Source organism: Cherax quadricarinatus, chromosome 79 (assembly GCF_038502225.1).
Source record: "Cherax quadricarinatus isolate ZL_2023a chromosome 79, ASM3850222v1, whole genome shotgun sequence".
Taxonomy (NCBI): domain Eukaryota; kingdom Metazoa; phylum Arthropoda; class Malacostraca; order Decapoda; family Parastacidae; genus Cherax; species Cherax quadricarinatus.
In genome coordinates, this window is record NC_091370.1 from 13605550 (window position 1) to 13625719 (window position 20170).

At 49.5% G+C, this 20170-nt stretch overlaps 1 protein-coding gene across 12 annotated transcripts in view; it reads right to left on the reverse strand.

The window, feature by feature from the left end:
• The window catches only part of LOC128702657 (Brefeldin-resistant Arf-GEF family protein schizo), a 707300-nt gene that overhangs the window by 167201 nt on the left and 519929 nt on the right, over window positions 1-20170 (reverse strand). The window contains exon 1 of one of the 12 annotated variants that reach the window (XM_070101944.1): window positions 11516-11577. The exons of the other annotated variants lie outside the window; for them this stretch is intronic. Within the exon in view, the coding sequence (XP_069958045.1) occupies window positions 11516-11562 (47 nt within the window). The 5' untranslated portion in view covers window positions 11563-11577. Of the gene's footprint in view, window positions 1-11515; window positions 11578-20170 lie in introns of those variants that run through there. 12 annotated transcript variants of the gene reach the window in all.

The window sequence follows — 20170 nt, forward strand, 5'->3', positions numbered from 1 at the left end:
TCTTCGTCAGCAGATGATCATAAAAACATCTGAAGCGAGGAACCCGTCGAGAAATTCGTTTAAAACACGACACAGACAGCAGCAGCAGACAGCAGCAGCAGCAGCTACAGCAGCCTGCCTCTTTCTGGGATGAGTGTTGTTGGGCGGGCGGACACACGGACGGACGGGCGTGGGCTTGGACGAGGCTGATCACTGTTGTAGGAAGGAAGGGAAGGAAAGGCAACAGGGTAGGGAGAGAAAGGGAAAATGAGTAGGGAAGGGGGAAAAGTAGGAGGAGAGGGGAAAGGAGGGAGGGAGGGGGAGAGGGAAAGACAAGGAGAGGGAGAAACAATCACAACATGTGCATCAATCAGGAAGCAACAATCACAACATGTGCGTCAGGAAGCAACAATCACAACATGTGCGTCAGGAAGCAACAATCACATCATGTGCGTCAGGAAGCAACAATCACATGTGCGTCAGGAAGCAACAATCACAACATGTGCGTTAGGAAGCAACAATCACATGTGCGTCAGGAAGCAACAATCACAACATGTGCGTCAGGAAGCAACAATCACAACATGTGCGTCAGGAAGCGGACATTAGAGAGATAATCACGTGGGAACTGCCAGCGTCAAGTGAGAGATTAGCGGGAGTGACAGAGAGAAGATTAGGGACTTGATGTGGGAGGGAGGGAAAGGATGTGGGAAGGTGACAGTGGGTGAGAATGGGAGTGAATAAAAGGCAGTGAATTGGAAGTGGGTGAGAATGGGAGAGTAATGAGTGTGAAATGGGAAGGTCAGAATGGGACGGTAACAATGGGAGGGTAACAATAACAACAGGAGGGTGAGGATGAAAGGGTAACAATGGGAGGGTAACAATGGCAGGGTGAGAATGGGAAGGTAATAATGTAAAGGTAATAATGGGAGGGTGATTATAGGAAAGTAATAATGGGAAAGCAATAATGGGAGGGTGAAAATGGAATTGTGCAAGATAACCTGCATTATTTTCTTGAAACAATGTCAACGTTCCCGAAAATACTTAAACCAATCTTAAAAAATAAGTTCTCAAACTATCTCCAGTAAGTTCCCAAGAATCTCTGCCACAATAAACTTTCTTTCAAATAACACAATTACCCACAAACCGAATTAAAACCCACATATGTTAACCCAATTGTTCTTGGTGGCCATTTCAAGTTGAAGATCTTCTCTTGCAACTCTATGTTCAAATGTAATATATCAATTCACTTGCTTTAATTCTTATGCTAAACATGTTTTAAACTCGAAATGGTGAATACAGATGATTATGAACTAATAATGATTATGAACTGATTATGAGGCTTGGTCACAGACCGGGCCGCGGGGGGCGCTGACCCCCAGAAACCCTTTCCAGGTATATAATCATCCTCTGAATAAACTATGCTACTCAGCTATCAGAATTCTTTCCGAATCTCGAAATCCTGCTGCCTCCACCACGTCATGAGCTTAACGTGAATTAAACAATGAAAATCATACACGGAGACCAGATGATCTTAGAATGATAGCTTAGTTTTAAGAACTTTAGAGAGTTTAAACGTTAAACAACTTAAACCTGTACACAATGACAAGTGTTCTGCAACTAACTTCTTTACTCTGACCATCTTTACCATCTTCTGAAGAATATTTTGTGCTTATATTAAGTGCTCTTGCTTGACTTAGATAGTAGCTACCTGATATGTGGGACAAACAAGCTAATTCTAAAAATGAACCATTATGGTAATTGATGTATATTACCAAATCATATTTAAATTCCATTTTCTCTCTCTCTCTCTCTTTATATAATATATATATATATATTATATATATATATATATATATAATGTATATATGTGTGTATATGAATAGAAGGAGTGAGAATAAGGGTGTGGGTGGAAAAGGGCGGGGCGGGAAGGCAGCATCCTCAACCATTCAAGCAGGCGACGCTGACGAAGGGACCTCCTTCCTTCATACTACCCCAGCCCCTCCACCCCCACCAGCCGCCCACACAGGCACAGTCCTACACCCACGCTAGTGCCAGCCCCTGCAAAGTGCCTCCCGGTGCCACACACACGGCAGGATGGAAGTCCTGCGATTGGTTAGCGAGGCGTGCGCCGACGCACGCATGAGAACCCCCCACACACGCTAAACCCCTACGACAGTACAATATTCAACCCATTCACCCACCACCAGTAAGACTCTTGCAACCGTTGATCTCTCCAGAGACTGTTTCAGTCACCGCCTTGCAAGACTTCACTTGATATTTGTAATGTTGATTTAAGAAGATTTTACTAAACTAACTTTGTATAACGTCGTATGACGAAATTATTATTTCTAAGTTAACATGAAACGTTTAGAAACTGACGTAGGGACTCTCGTAGAAAAATCAAACTAGTGACATGAGGAAAGTTAAAATATTGCTGACTTACATCTTCAGCAAGCTTAGCCAGCTTAATGAGGGGAACTTACAATATTACTGGTTTGCACATACAACAAGCTTAGCCAGCTTAATGAGGGCAAGGTAAAATGTTGCCTAATAAATTAAATAAACTTGAACAGTGCCAGTAACGTAGTGAGTGAAGGTGAGAGACGCAGTACTCCTGCCAGGATCTGAATCACTCTTCTACCTATTGTTTACAGGGTGCATCCCCCTCCCCCAAACGGCCAGGTATCAAACCTGCCCTCCTGGTTGCTACTACCTCTGGTAACATGTACAACACTGGCAGTACACTGCAAATAACTTGAGGAACTCCCGACAATTCCGGTGTTTCATCTGAATTTTAAATGGGCGTACCCAGGACGTCTCCAAGGGAAGATGCAGCATCCTGTGTTGGTACGCGAGATGTACACTGGAGCCTCCCCTCTTATTCTACCTCGTCCTCTCTTACTTTCCCCTCACCCTCCCTCTCCTCTCCATCCCCTCGTAACTACCAGATGTGCTCGGTCTCAAGAAAGCCAATTCAACAGCATGAAATAGCGACCTTTTTTTAAAGAGGGAGGGGAAGAAAGCAAGATGGAGGGACGGGAACAAAGCAAGATGAAGGGAGGGAAAGTAAACGTATGAAGGAGGAGACGGCAAAAAGAGGGAGACAAGATGAGGGGGGGAAGACGGATGGTGAGAATGGTGGAAAAAGAGGAGTAAGGAAAGAAATGAGGGAGAGAAACAAGAAGACAGCAAAAGTTGGGACACACTTGTGCCTACGACTGTTTTCAATGTTTGTACTAAACCTCACACACTAACACTCGATCTTTCACATAAAAAAAGCACAAAAAATACTGATGAAGCTAAATTAACCTACATCGATTAAAAATATATTGAATAACAGTAAACGACTCTCCAAATTTTCTACGAGATCCTTACAGGCACCTCGGTAATTATACAATCCACGAGTAAGAAAAAAAAAAAAGATGTGGTCAAAGAATTAAAATATGCTCAGGTCAGCAGCATGCCGAAATTGGCACACTGAGATATAGCAGCAGCAGCAGCAGCAGCAGCAGCAGCAGCAGCAGCAGCAGCAGCAGCAGCAGCAGCAGCAGCAGCAGCAGCAGCAGCAGCAGCAGCAGCAGCAGCAGCAGCAAGCAAGCAAGCAAGCAAGCAAGCAAGCAAGCAAGCAAGCAAGCAAGCAAGCAAGCAAGCAAGCAAGCAAGCAAGCAAGCAAGCAAGCAAGCAGGTAGCCATAGGTAAGATATGCGTGTCCTATCCTCAATCCAAGGAGAACTGTCTCAGTTTACTTGTCGAAGATGCTCAAACTACCACAGTGTTTAACTCTGCGTAATTAGTCGAAAACCCTAGGTCTGGTTGTCAGAGCAGGAAACTCTCAAAAATCACTCACATGTATCGGTCTCTTCAACTTGTATTCCTTGCAATGAAGGCAAGGTAGATACATCAATTATATCTTTAAAATGCTAGAAGGACTAATCCCAAATCTGCTCACAGGATCACTGCCTACAAGAACCTCGGCACACGGTACAAAATACCGTCAATGAAAAGCAGAGTGCATTCTGCACGAGCACACTAAGAGAACACAATAAGAATAAGGGGCCCTAGACTTTACAACACCTTCGCTTCTTACATACCCTTCCTGTTTTCAAGAGGGAAATTACAAGCTCCGCAAGTCAACTCCTAATCAACCGAGCTGTGGTTCCTACAATGGACTGAATACGATCAACAGTAACAGAGTGGTTGATCAGGCCTTGATTACCAGGAGGCCTGGTGGTGTTAACCCAATGAAATTATAATTATTATAATCCTAACAATACAACCCTCCTGAAAACACACTTCAGGTATTAGGTACCTGTAGGGCCCACCGGACCTAATACACGAGGACAAAGTCACAGTCAGATACACAAATAACCCGCACATAAAAGACAGAAGCTTACGACGACGTTTCGGTCCGACTTGGACCATTGTCAATGTTCCAAGTCGGACCGAAACGTCGTCGTAAGCTTCTGTCTTTTATGTGCGGGTTATTTGTGTATCGTTCCAGTCACGGTATTGTGCCTTTTTGTTATTTATTCACAGTCAGACCGAAGTTTGCTACAGAGTAAACTTGATGCAGCAGCCTTCGCCTCAACATCCTCCTCTTCATTACCAGGGACCTAAACCTATCCCTGATACCAACAAATCCATGTCTTTGTGTCAGGCAAGTTAAAAAAAAAAGGTGACAATTACTTTTTTTTGTATCAATTCTACTGATATACAAGATGTATTGACGGTACAAAGATGCGAGTGGCATAAAACACATTGATGATACAAGGATGAGAGTAGTATAAAACACATTAATGATACAAGGATGCGAGTGGTTTACAACACCATTTGATGGTATAAGGATGAGAGTAGTATAAAACACACTAATGATACGAGGATGCGAGTGGCTTACAACACCATTGATGATACAAGGATGTGAGTGGTAAGCAAAAGGTATAAGATATATATAACAAATACATAAACTACTAATACACAGGTATGTGCGTTTGCCAACAATTACATTAAAAAAAAACTGCGAGTGTATACCGAGAGTGGATGTGGTAGCGGCGGCGTCGTACTATGAGTGCAAGTGTGTAGTCTAGTCTGGATGGCTCCAGGAGTCGTCACTTCAGCAAAACGGTCGACGCCACGATGCCTGGCACACGAGAGTGCCGCCTCTAGAGGGCGGAGTGGGATGGCACTGTGTCTACCTCCAGAGTTTACAAGCAGCAGCCTTCTTGAGGCTATCTAGTGTTATTCCACGAGGGGAGGGGGGAGGTGCAGGAGGTACGAGGGGAGGGGGAGGTGCAGGAGGTACGAAGGGAGGGGGGGGAGATGCAGGTGGTAAGAGGGGTGGGGGAGGAGGGGAGGGGGATCACAGCAACCCTTATGAGATTTAACATATTGTGCTCTGCTGTTGCCCTTGTGTCGTGGAAGGAAGGGGAGAGGGAGGGGGCACACGACAGAAAAGGGAAAGGGAGGAGTATAACAGAAAGAGAAGGTAGAAAAGAAATAGACATGATTGATAAGGAGGATGTGCAAACAGAAGAACAGGAAGCTGTTGTGGAGACAAGAGGAAGAAATGGAAGCATGTCAAAGAAGAAAATGGGGGCTGAAATAAAAAAGGATACAATGTGAATAGGAGGAGGAAGAAGAGGTGGAGTAAGAGAGAGAAGAAGGGGTAAGAAGGAAGGAACAAGGACACATCCCCTAAAACACTCCTCCACGCCTCTATCAGTGTCATACTAACCCAATCTTCTATATATGATATTAAACCAGGATGGTGGGTGGTGATAGGGAAGTATTACCAACACCAGTGCTTTTAAAGGTCTTGTTGTATCTGGTCGTGCAGCTGTCCAAACATAAACTTTAATTATATTCGAGTGGTAACAGGAATAAGAGACAATAACAAATGCAATATTTCCCAAGGGATATTAGATAATAAAGAGAGTGAATCAACAAAAGTGAAGGAGGGATAGTTTTTATTAATTAGAAAACAATGGAGGGTTGAATAAACAACATACAGAAGACTTGAGTGAGCTCACAGACTACATCTTAGGAAGAACGAAGACAGTGGGAACAACAATTTACAACTTCCTAGCAAACAAGATCCACAAACAGGACTAAGAGGATGGAAATAAAAGCTACGGTAAGTATCATAGAGGAAGCAGTCTCAATAGCAAACAGATCAAGAGCAAATCTTCCAATTTGAAGAGTTTTCAATTCGGGAGTAATAGAGAATCACACACACCACTGTAGATACAGAGAGCAAAGCAACCCCAGAGTTGGTAATGCCTACGTAATAGTGACTCCAGCCTCGTTGGAATAACATCACGGAAGCCACATTTACTACTGTACCCATATTGGAACAATTGACTGTCCTCCTCAGTCTGCTAAAGCCTCTAAAATCAGGTACCTTTCCCTTCTGAGGAGTTTCGAGAGTTTTACTACTCTAGGAACCCGGCCATGGCCCAGGCCAGGCTCATAGTGAATCCAATCCTATATAAGTGAGCATCATGGGAAACACTGCTGCCTTTTGTTACCACAGTGTAGACTAGGACAGCCGCACATTGTAAGTGTTCCCACAATGTAGAATATGGTAGGAGTATACTGTGGGAGTTTCCATACCATAAGACTAGGGTAGCCACAGATTGCTGGTATACCTGTGTCAAAAGTTCAGAGAGAATAAACGATTTAGCCCTAATACACACAATAGCAATTCGACTGACAAACAGATTAACAGACGACCAGTGTTTTAGGTGTACTGACTGACTGACTGACTCCAACTTTCCACCATCCTGACTGAAATGAATCATAGTTACACTACACTAGGTACGGCATCCCCTCCCAGACCGCCATCACCACCACCACTGAAATTCAATCCATAGTCACAATATATATTATATATAATTTATATATATATATATGCGCGCCTGAGTAACAATTTTTACAAAATTAACATGAATGCAATACAGGTTCTACTTTATTTTGGCTGTGAAACACGTAGTCTGGTATTCACTCACTCACTCATTCATTCACTCACTCACTCACTCTCTCTGGGCTGTGGGAGTAAGAAAACTCTAGAAAGCTGTCTAAGGTATATCAAAGGTGTGGCAAGACATCTCCATAAAGCTGCTACTAGTACCATACCTCTCCCATCACCACAAAACCTCTACCAACACCACCATCACACCTCTACCAACACCACCGTCACACTTCAGCCAGCACAGCCACACCTTACCCACCACCATCGCTCCACTGCCAACACTCACATGGAACAATGGGTTTGAACACACATTATTACAAATGTGAGAATCGCCTGAATTTTGTCAGTGGGACGAGAAGTGTCAACAAGAATGTACACAAGAGTGGAAACAATAAGTGTGTCATTGCCCAATATACACTCGCCTTTCCCAGATATAAAAGACAGAAATAAGAAGGTAGAGTCAGTGTTGGGACGGGAAGAAGAGCATCTTGACTCACTGCTCGATACGAGTTATCAACCTTCTGTTGATATTATTACTGACCCACTACCACAACATGATACAAGTAGTCACTGCCACAATCACCACAACCACCACCACTGATGCAAGCAGTCACTACCACCATCACCACGTACTCCCCCTCCCCACCATCAGTGTATTCACACGGTACATTCTTAGTGTATTCATATACTATATTCAGAGTGTAGTCCCGTGTACTCACAATTTATACAGAATTCAAGTACATGACCCCACACGCTCCCCCTCACCAATGTTTTACTTGTATCATACACTGGGAACTCTAGTTAAGACCTACTAATACTGTTATTTTGAAGGTAAAGTGAACCCTGACTTGCATTCGGAATTCTTTTGGTTTATTATGATGTGGTGTGGGTGGCACTGAGCAAGGTGAGGGGCGGTGTGGGTGGCACTGAGCAAGGTGTGGGGCGGTGTTGGTGGCACTGAGCAAGGTGTGGGGCGGTGTGAGTGGCACTGAGCAAGGTGTGGGGCGGTGTTGGTGGCACTGAGCAAGGTGAGGGGCGGTGTGGGTGGCACTGAGCAAGGTGAGGGGCGGTGTGGGTGGCACTGAGCAAGGTGTGGGGCGGTGTTGGTGGCACTGAGCAAGGTGTGGGGCGGTGTGAGTGGCACTGAGCAAGGTGTGGGGCGGTGTGAGTGGCACTGAGCAAGGTGAGGGGCGGTGTGGGTGGCACTGAGCAAGGTGAGGGGCGGTGTGGGTGGCACTGAGCAAGGTGAGGGGCGGTGTGGGTGGCACTGAGCAAGGTGTGGGGCGGTGTGAGTGGCACTGAGCAAGTTGTGGGGCGGTGTGAGTGGCACTGAGCAAGGTGTGGGGCGGTGTGGGTGGCACTGAGCAAGGTGTGGGGCGGTGTGGGTGGCACTGAGCAAGGTGTGGGGCGGTGTGGGTGGCACTGAGCAAGGTGTGGGGCGGTGTGAGTGGCACTGAGCAAGGTGTGGGGCGGTGTGGGTGGCACTGAGCAAGGTGAGGGGCGGTGTGGGTGGCACTGAGCAAGGTGTGGGGCGGTGTGGGTGGCACTGAGCAAGGTGTGGGGCGGTGTGGGTGGCACTGAGCAAGGTGTGGGGCGGTGTGAGTGGCACTGAGCAAGGTGTGGGGCGGTGTGGGTGGCACTGAGCAAGGTGTGGGGCGGTGTGGGTGGCACTGAGCAAGGTGTGGGGCGGTGTGAGTGGCACTGAGCAAGGTGTGGGGCGGTGTGAGTGGCACTGAGCAAGGTGTGGGGCGGTGTGGGTGGCACTGAGCAAGGTGTGGGGCGGTGTGAGTGGCACTGAGCAAGGTGTGGGGCGGTGTGGGTGGCACTGAGCAAGGTGTAGGGCGGTGTGGGTGGCACTGAGCAAGGTGTGGGGCGGTGTGGGTGGCACTGAGCAAGGTGTGGGGCGGTGTGGGTGGCACTGAGCAAGGTGTGGAGCGGTGTGGATGGCACTGAGCAAGGTGTGGAGCGGTGTGGATGGCACTGAGCAAGGTGTGGAGCGGTGTGGATGGCACTGAGCAAGGTGTGGAGCGGTGTGGATGGCACTGAGCAAGGTGTGGAGCGGTGTGGGTGGCACTGAGCAAGGTGTGGGGCGGTGTGGGTGGCACTGAGCAAGGTGTGGGGCGGTGTGAGTGGCACTGAGCAAGGTGTGGGGCGGTGTGAGTGGCACTGAGCAAGGTGTGGGGCGGTGTGGGTGGCACTGAGCAAGGTGTGGGGCGGTGTGAGTGGCACTGAGCAAGGTGTGGGGCGGTGTGGGTGGCACTGAGCAAGGTGTAGGGCGGTGTGGGTGGCACTGAGCAAGGTGTGGGGCGGTGTGGGTGGCACTGAGCAAGGTGTGGGGCGGTGTGGGTGGCACTGAGCAAGGTGTGGAGCGGTGTGGATGGCACTGAGCAAGGTGTGGAGCGGTGTGGATGGCACTGAGCAAGGTGTGGGGCGGTGTGGGTGGCACTGAGCAAGGTGTGGGGCGGTGTGGGTGGCACTGAGCAAGGTGTGGGGCGGTGTGGGTGGCACTGAGCAAGGTGTGGGGCGGTGTGAGTGGCACTGAGCAAGGTGTGGAGCGGTGTGGATGGCACTGAGCAAGGTGTGGAGCGGTGTGGATGGCACTGAGCAAGGTGTGGAGCGGTGTGGATGGCACTGAGCAAGGTGTGGGGCGGTGTGGATGGCACTGAGCAAGGTGTGGGGCGGTGTGGGTGGCACTGAGCAAGGTGTGGAGCGGTGTGGATGGCACTGAGCAAGGTGAGGGGCGGTGTGGGTGGCACTGAGCAAGGTGTGGGGCGGTGTGAGTGGCACTGAGCAAGGTGTGGGGCGGTGTGGGTGGCACTGAGCAAGGTGTGGGGCGGTGTGGGTGGCACTGAGCAAGGTGTGGGGCGGTGTGGGTGGCACTGAGCAAGGTGTGGGGCGGTGTGGGTGGCACTGAGCAAGGTGTGGGGCGGTATGGGTGGCACTGAGCAAGGTGTGGGGCGGTGTGGATGGCACTGAGCAAGGTGAGGGGCGATGTGGGTGGCACTGAGCAAGGTGTGAGGCGGTGTGAGTGGCACTGAGCAAGGTGTGGGGCGGTGTGAGTGGCACTGAGCAAGGTGTGGGGCGGTGTGGGTGGCACTGAGCAAGGTGTGGGGCGGTGTGGGTGGCACTGAGCAAGGTGTGGGCGGTGTGAGTGGCATTGAGCAAGGTGTGGGGCGGTGTGAGTGGCACTGAGCAAGGTGTGGGGCGGTGTGGGTGGCACTGAGCAAGGTGTGGGGCGGTGTGAGTGGCACTGAGCAAGGTGTGGGGCGGTGTGGGTGGCACTGAGCAAGGTGTGGGGCGGTGTGGGTGGCACTGAGCAAGGTGTGGGGCGGTGTGGGTGGCACTGAGCAAGGTGTGGGGCGGTGTGGGTGGCACTGAGCAAGGTGTGGGGCGGTGTGGATGGCACTGAGCAAGGTGTGTGGCGGTGTGGATGGCACTGAGCAAGGTGTGGGGCGGTGTGGGTGGCACTGAGCAAGGTGTGGGGCGGTGTGGGTGGCACTGAGCAAGGTGTGGGGCGGTGTGGGTGGCACTGAGCAAGGTGTGGGGCGGTGTGGGTGGCACTGAGCAAGGTGTGGGGCGGTGTGGGTGGCACTGAGCAAGGTGTGGGGCGGTGTGGATGGCACTGAGCAAGGTGTGGGGCGGTGTGGATGGCACTGAGCAAGGTGTGTGGCGGTGTGGATGGCACTGAGCAAGGTGAGGGGCGGTGTTGGTGGGACTGAGCAAGGTGTGGGGCAGTGTGGGTGGCACCAGGCAGTGTGTGGGAGCCGCGTAGGTAGGAGCTAACGAGGAGAGAACAGGGTAGGAAAAGACAGAGGTAAGCATGGATTGTAACTCATAATATGGGAAGATGTTACTTATTGGTGGACAGAAAGAGGATAGGGAGAGGGTAAAAAAAAAAAAGGAGATATAACTTAGAGGGAAAAAATGATGTAACTTGATGACAGAAATGGGTGTGACCTGATGTAGCAGATAGGAAGAGATACAGTAAGAGAGGAATGTTGAAGTTCCTCCTGACTCCTCCACATCGATCTCCACTCCTGCTTTAACCAGGATACCTCTATCCTTGTCTCAACCAGGATCCCTCTATCCCTATCTTAACCAGCATACCACTACGCCTGTCTTAACAAGGACACCACTACCCCAGCCTCTCTCTGATCACCCACAGTAAACAACACACACAACACACTCGCCATCTACACCTCACACTGAAAAGATCCAGCAGAAGCTACGAGCTAACTCGCCTAATAACTGCTAAAGCTGCAGTATAACTTTACATGCGACATCGTTAGCTTAATTTAAGAACTGAGCGCTGCCAGAACTACCAAAGACACCGACCCTCTATTGAAAACTTTTGCCTCATCGTTTTTGGGATATATTTATCCATTAACTACTAAAAGAGGTTCATAACGAGGTCGTTATCCTTCCTGGATAATGCTCTCTCCTGTTTCTGCATCACCAGTCATGGGCACAAGTCAGTTACGAGTATGTGACTGAGGGACTGACTACCTATCAAGGCTGAAGGATTGATCACCTCAGAATTACCTCCCTGCATCTGTCTCCAGTAATCACCTCTGTATTCGACCGATGAAGCCTGCTGTGCAGGCGAAACGTTTCATACAACTCCTCTTGAACAAACAGAGAGCATGTGGAGACAACATACCCAGACTTCGGCCGACGCTTCCACTTTCACAAACCACAAACATTTAAAATCATCCAGCATACCTGCAAAGAAAAAAAAATTACTTACCCAACAAATCACCGTTTTCCAACAAACACTATTTTTTTTTAATAAAAAAAATCAACATTTCCCAACAAAAAAATTTTGATTAAGACAATATATGCCAAGACAATAATACCTTTGAAGAATTATTATTATAATCAAAAAGAAGCGCTAAACCACAGGGGCTATACAGCACCTTTGAAGAAGAGTTTCGAGAGTTTCAATCTTCTACAATAAATAAAGAAGTGGTTGAACAATTGCTGTATACTGACTGGACACAGATTGTAGTGGCACGGGAACAAAGATTGTGAACAAGTGCACAGGGACGGCAGCTCCAACACCTGCCCTTCCCCAGAGGTGTCAAGGGGACGGCACGAAAAATGGGTAGGGTGTAAGGGTCGTGAGGAAGTGGAACCAGCTGTAGGGGGAGGCAGGAAGGATAGAGAGGAAGTGAAACTAGCTGTAGGGGGAGGCAGGAAGGATAGAGAGGAAGTGGAACCAGCTGTAGGGGGAGGCAGGAAGGATAGAGAGGAAGTGGAACCAGTTGTAGGGGGAGGCAGGAAGGATAGAGAGGAAGTGGAACTAGCTGTAGGGGGAGGCAGGAAGGATAGAGAGGAAGTGGAACCAGCTGTAGGGGGAGGCAGGAAGGATAGAGAGGAAGTGGAACCAGTTGTAGGGGGAGGCAGGAAGGATAGAAAGTGGAACCAGTTGTAGGGGGAGGCAGGAAGGATAGAGAGGAAGTGGAACCAGCTGTAGGGGGAGGCAGGAAGGATAGAGAGGAAGTGGAACCAGCTGTAGGGGGAGGCAGGAAGGATAGAGAGAAAGTGGAACCAGTTGTAGGGGGAGGCAGGAAGGATAGAGAGGAAGTGGAACCAGTTGTAGGGGGAGGCAGGACGGGTAAAGAGGAAGTGGAACTTCCTCTTTCCTGCCTCTTGGGGAGGGGGGGGGAGGCGGGAAAGAACTGCTTGCAGGGGGATTCAAGAAATATCCCACAACTTTCAATATAACAGTGAGCCCAGCATACTGAGTGCTCCCTCAGGGAGGGAGGGCACCGGTGCTCGCTACACTGCCTGTACTCTTTACACTGGTGCTCTTAACTTATAATCAGGTCTCTCTAGGGCAGTTTCTACACAGCAACCATGAAATAAAACACAGGTTGGTGATGAGCACTACATGGAGGCTGCTCCCAGCATCCTGATAAGATACTCTTTTTATCTCGTTGTGCTCTCTCCCCTGTTCCCCTAAAATAAAGATACATGGTATTAAATCCCCTCTGGCAGGTCATTTAACTATATTAGAAATAAGGGTGTTAGCACTGATCCTTGGGATACACCTTCCGTTACCTTTGTCCATGATAAAAAAGAGTCTTCCCTTACCATCCCTTTCTATGCATTTCTTGATCTAGCATTCTTCCTTGTACCAGTGAGTGTTCCTGTAGCTTCTACCTGTGATATACCTGTGAAGTTTCGAGAGTTTATCTACTCTCTGAGCCCGGCCATGGGTCAGGCTCGTCTAGTGCTTGCCTGGTCACTCTCTGTATGTTGCCGTGCACAGGATGGTAGACAGGGTGAGTGAATGGGGTGAAAGAATAAGAGAGAGGAAGAAGGGAGAGAGGGAGAGAGCGGTAGGGATGATTGTTGATCACTGCTAACCAGCAATCATCCATGAACCAACCATAGAACCATCACTGCTAACCAGCAATCATACACGAACCAGCAACGGAACCATCACCACTGCTAACCAGCGCTCATAAATGAACCAGCCATGGAACCACCACCACTGCTAACCAGCAATCATCCATGAACAAGCCATGGAACCACCACCACTGCTAACCAGCAATCATCCATGAGCCAGCTATGGAACCATCACCACTGCTAACCAGCAATCATCCATGAACCAGTCATGGAACCACCACCACTGCTAACCAGCAATCATCCATGACCCAGCCATGTAACCACCACCATTGTTAACCAGCGATCATCCATGAACCAGCCATAGACCCACCACCACTGCTAACCAGCAATCATCCATGAACCAGCCATGTAACCACCATTGTTAACCAGCGATCATCCATGAACCAGTCATGGACCCACCACCACTGCTAACCAGCAATCATCCATGAACCAGCCATGGAACCCACCACCACTGCTAACCAGCAATCATCCATGAACCAGCCATGGAGCCATCACCACCACCACCACTAACTGGCTCACCAACAACCACCCACGCCCCGGCAATAACAGCAAATGTAATCACAATGTAAACAGTTACGACTGCTGTAAACAGTTACGACTGCTGCCAACACTTATTCAGTGGGTGGTACATGACGGGAGTAACACCCGCCTCACCACTTACCACTTAAATGAAGAGAAAAAAAGGCATTAATAAAAGTGTACAGGAATAAAAGTGGGCAGGTTGTTTGAAAATTAACATTAAGTGGGAGCCAGATGTAAACAAGGCGAACACACAGGACAATGTTAACAATATTACAGGAAATGGACAGACAGGTGCGGGTGACCTGTGTAGGTGAGGAAGGTGCAGGTGACCTGTGTAGGTGAGGAAGGTGCGGGTGACCTGTGTAGGTGAGGAAGGTGCGGGTGACCTGTGTAGGTGAGGAAGGTGCGGGTGACCTGTGTAGGTGAGGAAGGTGCGGGTGACCTGTGTAGGTGAGGAAGGTGCGGGTGACCTGTGTAGGTGGGGAAGGTGCAGGTGACCTGTGTAGGTGGGGAAGGTGCGGGTGACCTGTGTAGGTGGGGAAGGTGCAGGTGACCTGTGTAGGTGGGGAAGGTGCAGGTGACCTGTGTAGGTGAGGAAGGTGCAGGTGACCTGCGTAGGTGAGGAAGGTGCAGGTGACCTGTGTAGGTGGGGAAGGTGCAGGTGACCTGTGTAGGTGGGGAAGGTGCAGGTGACCTGTGTAGGTGGGGAAGGTGCAGGTGACCTGTGTAGGTGGGGAAGGTGCAGGTGACCTGTGTAGGTGGGGAAGGTGCAGGTGACCTGTGTAGGTGGGGAAGGTGCAGGTGACCTGTGTAGGTGAGGAAGGTGCAGGTGACCTGTGTAGGTGGGGAAGGTGCAGGTGACCTGTGTAGGTGGGGAAGGTGCAGGTGACCTGTGTAGGTGGGGAAGGTGCAGGTGACCTGTGTAGGTGGGGAAGGTGCAGGTGACCTGTGTAGGTGGGGAAGGTGCAGGTGACCTGTGTAGGTGGGGAAGGTGCAGGTGACCTGTGTAGGTGGGGAAGGTGCAGGTGACCTGTGTAGGTGGGGAAGGTGCAGGTGACCTGTGTAGGTGAGGAAGGTGCAGGTGACCTGCGTAGGTGAGGAAGGTGCAGGTGACCTGCGTAGGTGAGGAAGGTGCAGGTGACCTGCGTAGGTGAGGAAGGTGCAGGTGACCTGTGTAGGTGAGGAAGGTGCGGGTGACCTGTGTAGGTGAGGAAGGTGCGGGTGACCTGTGTAGGTGAGGAAGGTGCAGGTGACCTGTGTAGGTGAGGAAGGTGCGGGTGACCTGTGTAGGTGAGGAAGGTGCGGGTGACCTGTGTAGGTGAGGAAGGTGCAGGTGACCTGTGTAGGTGAGGAAGGTGCAGGTGACCTGTGTAGGTGAGGAAGGTGCGGGTGACCTGTGTAGGTGGGGAAGGTGCGGGTGACCTGTGTAGGTGAGGAAGGTGCAGGTGACCTGTGTAGGTGAGGAAGGTGCAGGTGACCTGGTATTGATCATCCGAGGCACGCTACCATGAGCCCCCCCACAATCATCCCCTCCACATTCCCCACCACGCGCCCCCATCACACAATCATCCCCCCACATTCCCCACCACAATCCTCCCCCACATTCCCCACCATGCGCCCCCACCACAATCATCCCCCCCATTCCCTACCACGCGCCCCACCACAATCATCCCCCACATTCCCCACCACTCGCCCCCACCACAATCATCCCCCACATTCCCCACCACTCGCCCCACCACAATCATCCCCCACATTCCCCACCACAATCATCCCCCCACATTCCCCACCACCCGCCCCCACCACAATCCTCCCCCACATTCCCCACCACGCGCCCCCACCACAATCATCCCCCACATTCCCCACCACTCGCCCCCACCACAATCCTCCCCCACATTCCCCACCACAATCATCCCCCCACATTCCCCACTACTCGCCCCACCACAATCCTCCCCCACATTCCCCACCACAATCATCCCCCCACATTCCCCACTACTCGCCCCACCACAATCATCCCCCACATTCCCCACCACAATCATCCCCCCACATTCCCCACCATGCGCCTCCACCACATTTCCCTACTTCATGAAAACAAGAGGTGTAAGAGGAAGCAACACGAGGATGTGGTAAATACCATACACAGCTTCAGGAGTAGACACGAGACCTAGAAGAACCAGTCGATAAACTTCAAGAGGTGCGGTCAATAGCTAGGGATCAACCATAGGAAATACAAGTTGGTGAGATAAAGGCTCAATGGTTGGGCGGGGCGGGGCGGGGCGGGGCGGGGCGGGGCAAGAGGTAAGCCATGACCTTTCACCTTCACCGTGTAGTTGGTTATGTCTGCTCCACTACAGCCACCACAGTAGCCTCCGCAGACAACACCTTCGCTACCTGCAGCAGCAGCAGTCAGCTGACGTTAACTTCAGTCACCGTAGACCTACAAAGGACTCTTTATAATTCTCATCGTTTCTCTGATTCACATTACGTTGTCATTCCTTCATCCCCCCTGTAACACCCACACCCTCCCTCTCCCTCACACCACAACCAGATTAGCATGTAAAAGTTAGAAATATCCACACTGTTGCTGAGACATTCACAACCTCACGCAGATGGTCCCGACGTGACACGCATCACCCAAACACACACACACACACACACACACACACACACACACACACACACACACACACACACACACACACACACACTGGAGTATGCGGCACCAGTTTGGAACCCACACCTAGCCAAGCACGTAAAGAATCTAGAGAAAGTGCAAAGGTCTGCAACAAGACTAGCCCCATAGCTAAGGGGTATGTCCTACGAGGAGGGGTTAAGGGAAATCGACCTGACGACACTGGAGGATAGGAGAGATAGGGGGGACATGATAACGACATATAAAATACTAAGAGGAATTGACAAGGTGTACAGAGACACAATGTTCCAGAGATTGGACACAGCAACAAGGGGACACAGTTGGAACTTGAAGACTCAAATGAATCACAGGGATGTTAGAAAGTATTTCTTCAGTCACAGAGTAGTCAGGAGGTGGAATAGTTTGGGAAGCGATGTAGTGGAGGCAGGATCCATTCATAGCTTTAAGCAGAGGTATGATAAAGCTCATAGTGCAGGTAGTGTGACCCAATAGCGGCCAGTGAAGAGGCGGGGGCCAGGAGCTATGACTCGACCCTTGCAACCACAACTAGGTGAGTACTCATACAGATTTACCAACTCGTCTATTACTAAAAAAAAAAAGGATCAGAGGCAATGTGTCCAGGACATGACACACTCAAGAGATTGTAGACTGGAACAAGTAATTTGAGATAAAAGGAGTCAGGGAACAAAGATGGCAATTGAAGACGTAATGAATTCATCAACCTTGCTGATAGACTGATTACATCATCTTCATATCATTACTACACTTGCTGTCTCTATTTGACTGAAGAAGCCTGCCGCGTAGGCGAAACGTTCCAACAATAAAGATACCCAACAGCTGCACCTGTGTTTTCATCATGATCGCAGAATTTACAGGTAGGAGAGCACAGACTAGTAAATCTCAAAAATAGCATTCAGAAACCTTAACAAAGATTCCTTCAGGCTGCTACACACGACTTAGGTGACTTGATAAAGCTCACTGTGTGGGCGAAACGTAGTCAATAAAGGATCGCATTACACTGCATTTGTGTTTATTTTTCCATCGAGACGCACGACAGTATGCACCTTCGTGCGGCGCCACAACTTATCAAGGACGCGCAGAAACTTGAAAAAGTCTAAAAGTTTGCAACATGTACCAGAAATTCGAGGAATAAATAATCCCGAGACTGGGAACCCTTGAACCAGAGGACTATGCAGAAGATAGTCGAGGGAAAATGATCACGACGTATAATAAAAAAACTAGAAAGACCGGATTTAAATTAGATTAATTTAGACTTAAAATAGACTTAGGTAAGTACTGGTTCTCAGAGTTGTCGATGGGTGGAACAATCTGCCAAGTATGGTAATAGAAGCTAAAACCTTGGGTAGCTTAAAAAATACATTAAACAAATATATTGGTGAAAAGAGCTGGGTTTGATTATTACTTGAAGCACTGAAACAATTTTCTGGGTAGCTGCAGGGAAGGTGTGGACAAATACGTCGGTGGAAGTGGGTGATTTTGAGGACCTCCTTTGCATTGGCCAGTAGGCCTGCTGCAGTGTTCCTCCATTATGTTCTTCATAAAATTCTTAAAGGAATTAAAAGAATATCGAGTATTAGAAAGGCTAGGAGCAGACAAGAGACGCTGGTCAAAATGAAGACTCCGACGAGCCACATTGACGGTAGAAATAATCTCTCTGGAATCAGAGTGGTAGAGAAATGGAACGAGTTAGGTGAAGTGGTGGCAAGATTTATACGCAGTTTCAAGAACAGGTACAATAAAGGCCCGAGAAGCCAGCAGATGTCGATCAAATGAAATAAAGAAGAAGTGTCAGAAGTGTCTCGTTCGAAGAAAAGTTAAGTTCAACTCTTAAGAGATTGCACCAGCACGTTCATTAGCGGTAAAGAAACGGACCAGGAGCTAGAGCTGACCCCCAGCCAACTCGTACTGGTGAGCTTATTGTTGGTGAGAAGCAAGACCAGGAGCTATGGCTCGACCCTGGCAAACACAGCTAGGAGAATATAAATTCATCTGCGCGTAGCAGACACAAAGCCAAGGGTTGGTAAGCGCCCAAGTCTGCGGGGATTTCGCTTATTGTTTAACTAACGCTCACAAAATCTACCCAACACCAGAGAAAGAGAAGGATTATAAATTTACAGAATTTGTACTTCATCCCTCGCTCTCTCACCCACCATCAGTATCAAGCAACACGCCCGCGCGCGCTTAACTGTACGTACTCGTCTAGTTGAGTCCATGGTGCAGCCGTGGACTGCTCTTACATATTACAGTGCCACTACAATTACTATAGTGGAACCTTAAGTGTGTGTGACGTACAGGTCATAGAGAAGTAGAGTGACACTTGAGTGAATATTTAAGGTAGGAGTGCAATACAATAGTTAAGACCAGGGAAGGTGTCTGTAACATCACATAACAATGAAGAATACCCGCAGCTGTAGCGAAGGAGGGAGAGAGGAAAGGGAGAAGAGAGGAGCAGGGGTGAGGAAGGGAGTAGCAGGGAGTGAGGAAGGGAGCAGCAGTTGAGGCGAGGGAGGGGAGGGAGGGAACGGTTGCAGTCAGCAACACAAATTACGTCACACAAGTCAGAAATAACAGTCACGATAAAAGTCATTGTCGTGGATGTGTCGGCCTCGCAGAAGACCAGGGCTATAGGGAGGGAGGATGTGTTGGCCTCGCAGCAGACCAGGGCTACAGGGAGGATGTGTTAGCCTCGCAGCAGACCAGGGCTACAGGAAGGGAGGATGTGTTGGCCTCGTAGCAGACCAGGGCTACAGGAAGGGAGGATGTGTTGGCCTCGAAGCAGACCAGGGCTACAGGAAGGGAGGATGTCAGCTAGGCAGCAGATCAGGGCTACAGGAAGGATGTGTCGGCCAGGAAGCAAATCAGGGTTACAGGCTACAGGAAGAGAGGGAAGGAGGGATGCACCAGGAGGTTGTACCAGTAGTGGTGGGAGGTTCTGGTGAAGGTAGAGAGTTTAGGTGAGGTTGTTGCAGGTGGTGAAGGTGACAGTTAAGAGGGTTGGAGGTGTTCTCTACCCTGTATGAGTACAAATTACTGGAGACGCCTGAGGCTTCACTTGGTCTCCGTCCAACTTGCTGTAAATACAGATAGAACCGAGGCTTCACTGTCAGGAAACCTTGTAAAAAGAAGACTGGAGATCTCAGCTTTGCTAATCTCTTTTGGTAGTAGACACAAATGGAGAAGAGGAGGGAGAATAGAAGAGAAGGAAGAAGTGGAGGAAGGGGGAAAAGAAGAGGAGAGGAAGAATAAGTAAGGGAATAAAGAAAATGAGGAAAAGAAGGATGAAGGAGGAGCAGAAAAGGAAGACGAAGGAAGGGGGATAAAGAAAAAAGGGGGACGAAAAAGAGGAACATGAAGGAGAAAGGGAAGACTAGGGGAAGAGAGGGTAGCGGGCCGTCCAGGCAGTTCCTGGGACGGCCCGGATACTAAACTGTATTTACGGTGCTCCAAAACCGGGAATTATCGGTGATAAAGCAGCACAAGTAGGCGTGCACGGGACACTACCACTGTGCACCCACTGGGGCGACCCCATGACACGTGCACACACTGACAGTGTGACCTTCCTCAGTGTCCTGACCTTGTCAAGGCCGCTTGTACCTGACCTGGCCTGGCCTCAGGAG